A 2,500-nucleotide genomic window follows, 5' to 3' on the forward strand; every position below is an offset into this window, starting at 1 on the left:
TGAATCAACGACATGCTGTCCAGCCACGCCTTTCTCTGCTCAGGTGAGTTGGTGTAGTTTTGAGCCAATTTATACTGAAGATCAACAAGCATCTCTGGATCACCCTCATGATCCTAAAAGCACAAGAAAACAGACGTAACAACAGGCAGCAAACCAACATTCTAAAACAACAATTGGGTGCTCAAGACAACCCACACAGTTTATTGAATATCTTAGCAAGAGACAAAGGGCTAATTAGGGTTAGTAGTTGCAAGAACTAAAACGTACACATTTACACAAACAGAGTTCTAGTTATAAACAAAAGAGCACTGAGTTTGTTAGATAATTTTGGCATTGGCCATGATGCCAAATCATGTGTGCAAGCCTGCCAAACGGCAACCCAAACTCACAGAGTCTATTTCATTTGTCCAACCGTAGAGTCATAATATATCTATGCCCATTCTACATCCTCCATTCTTACCAATCTGTAGCCTTAATCTCATCAAACTCCCGTTATCCGGGTACATCCACAGGACATGTCCGTCACCACGTGGCCTATACAGGGAGTCCCTCAGCAAAGATTGCTCACTTCTCTTTGTCTCAAAATTTAGTTATAGTGACTGTTTTCAGTGACATAGAGTGAACATGTAATGTATGTAAGACATTCCACAGTTCATGCTTTCAAATATGGATTGAGCTCTAAAGAGGTAAACATACAATTAATAACATTTGCGTTAATCAAGAACTGTGGAGTGTTCCAAAAACCGAACAATTCCGAGTTACAAACACTGCCCAGTCCCAAGCTGCCCGTATAACGAAAGTTTGAGTGTAATAATAATAATTAATACCTTTAGTGATGCTGTATGTTTCAGTACATCACGTAGACGACGGCTCAAGTCACTAACTTCATTTACAAATGCTTTCTATAATAGAGAACAAACTACATGCATTCCTGATATCTCAATTGGTGTTGGTTATTTATACCGCCATGCCCTCGTCTCCACTGCCATACTGGGCTACAGTAGCAAGTGAACGTTTCAAGTTCAGATCGCTTGACCCAATGCTCCCACTTCCAATCATCTTTGATAGAGCAGCAACACACTAATCAGAGTAGAAAGAAGCAGTGTAACTAGAAATCTGCTAACTGATGTGTGACATGTGATTACCTGAATGTGCGTTCTTGCACAACCTGAGCCAACAAATTCGTAGTTGCCACGTAGTATGAGGTACAACAGTGTAGAAGCCTGCAAGTGTTTGCTCATGAGTATACACAAGATGCATTGAAAAGAAAGACAGATAAACAAATTAAAGTCAGACAAACAAACACACAGACAGACAGACACATACATACATACATACATACATACATACATACATACAGACAGACAGACAGACAACGTAGACTGTAATAATGTCTTGTACAAGAAATATATGCATTGACAGACAGACAGACAGACAGACAGACAGACAGGAAGACAGACAAACGAACGGACAAACAGACAGACAAAAACAGACAGACGAACAAACAAACAAACAGACAGACAGACAGACAGACAAACAAACAGATAGATAGACAGAGAGACAGAGAGACAGACAGATCAGACAGAAAGACAGACAGACAAAGAGACAGACAGACAGACAGACAGACAGACAGACAGACAGACAGACAGACAGACAAACAGCATTAAACTAAAGCTGAACTCAGTAGCTTGATTGCATTTAGTGTTAGAAATGTAACATTGAATTTGTGTTTCAATAAATGAAATTGACAGACAGACAGACAGACAGACAGACAGACAGACAGACAGACAGACAAACAGACAGAAAGACAGACAACCAGCCACACAAACAAAAACTAGCAGATAAAGAAACGAATATACATATATTACAAATATTCACACCTGAGAGCGAACACTTTTTAGAGGGGAGTTGCACACCATCAAAGTCTACAAACAAAGTCTATACATACAAGATACACACTGAATACCAACAAGGTAACCTCATAGCAAAGAGCTTCACAGAATGAAGCATTTCCTTGGAACAAAGCCGATGGAAACTAAACACACAAGTCTAATAGTGAGATATACATCTAATAGCATTACAAAACAATACTGTACACCAAAAAGTCCTGTGTGTGTGTGTGTGTGTGTGTGTGTGTGTGTGTGTGTGTGTGTGTGTGTGTGTGTGTGTGTGTGTGTGTGTGTGTGTGTGTGTGTGTGTGTGTCACTAAGTGTGTGCACGTGGCTGTCTGCTCAAAATGTACACTAAAAATCAATGTCCATAATTTCATCATTCCTGTTTGCTATACACTAAAAATTAACGTTATTATTAAAAATTAAAAATTAATTTATCAATGTTTTCTTGCAGTTTGTTTGTCAAATGTACAACTAGAATGGTTTGTCTTACTGATAAAATTAAGTTCATTATTTAGTTGCTCACGTGTTATGCAGAAGGCAGAACGAATCAAGTCGGCCATATGTCACGTGACCACCTAGCTTTACTGCACAGTACCCTACCCTAG

The 2,500-nt window shown here is 39.2% G+C and overlaps 1 protein-coding gene across 1 annotated transcript in view; it reads right to left on the reverse strand.

Moving 5' to 3' along the window:
* Positions 1-2,500, reverse strand: part of LOC134198053 (dedicator of cytokinesis protein 9-like) — a 25,461-nt gene that overhangs the window by 2,418 nt on the left and 20,543 nt on the right. Inside the window, exons 40-45 of the mRNA XM_062667395.1 lie at positions 1,979-2,035; positions 1,881-1,925; positions 1,146-1,223; positions 964-1,080; positions 828-902; positions 1-113 (exon numbers count right to left, since the gene is read on the reverse strand). The exon at positions 1-113 is cut by the window's left edge and continues 25 nt beyond it. Coding sequence (XP_062523379.1) covers positions 1-113; positions 828-902; positions 964-1,080; positions 1,146-1,223; positions 1,881-1,925; positions 1,979-2,035 — 485 coding nt within the window. The remainder of the gene's footprint in view (positions 114-827; positions 903-963; positions 1,081-1,145; positions 1,224-1,880; positions 1,926-1,978; positions 2,036-2,500) is intronic.

Source organism: Corticium candelabrum, chromosome 2, assembly GCF_963422355.1.
Source record: "Corticium candelabrum chromosome 2, ooCorCand1.1, whole genome shotgun sequence".
Taxonomy (NCBI): domain Eukaryota; kingdom Metazoa; phylum Porifera; class Homoscleromorpha; order Homosclerophorida; family Plakinidae; genus Corticium; species Corticium candelabrum.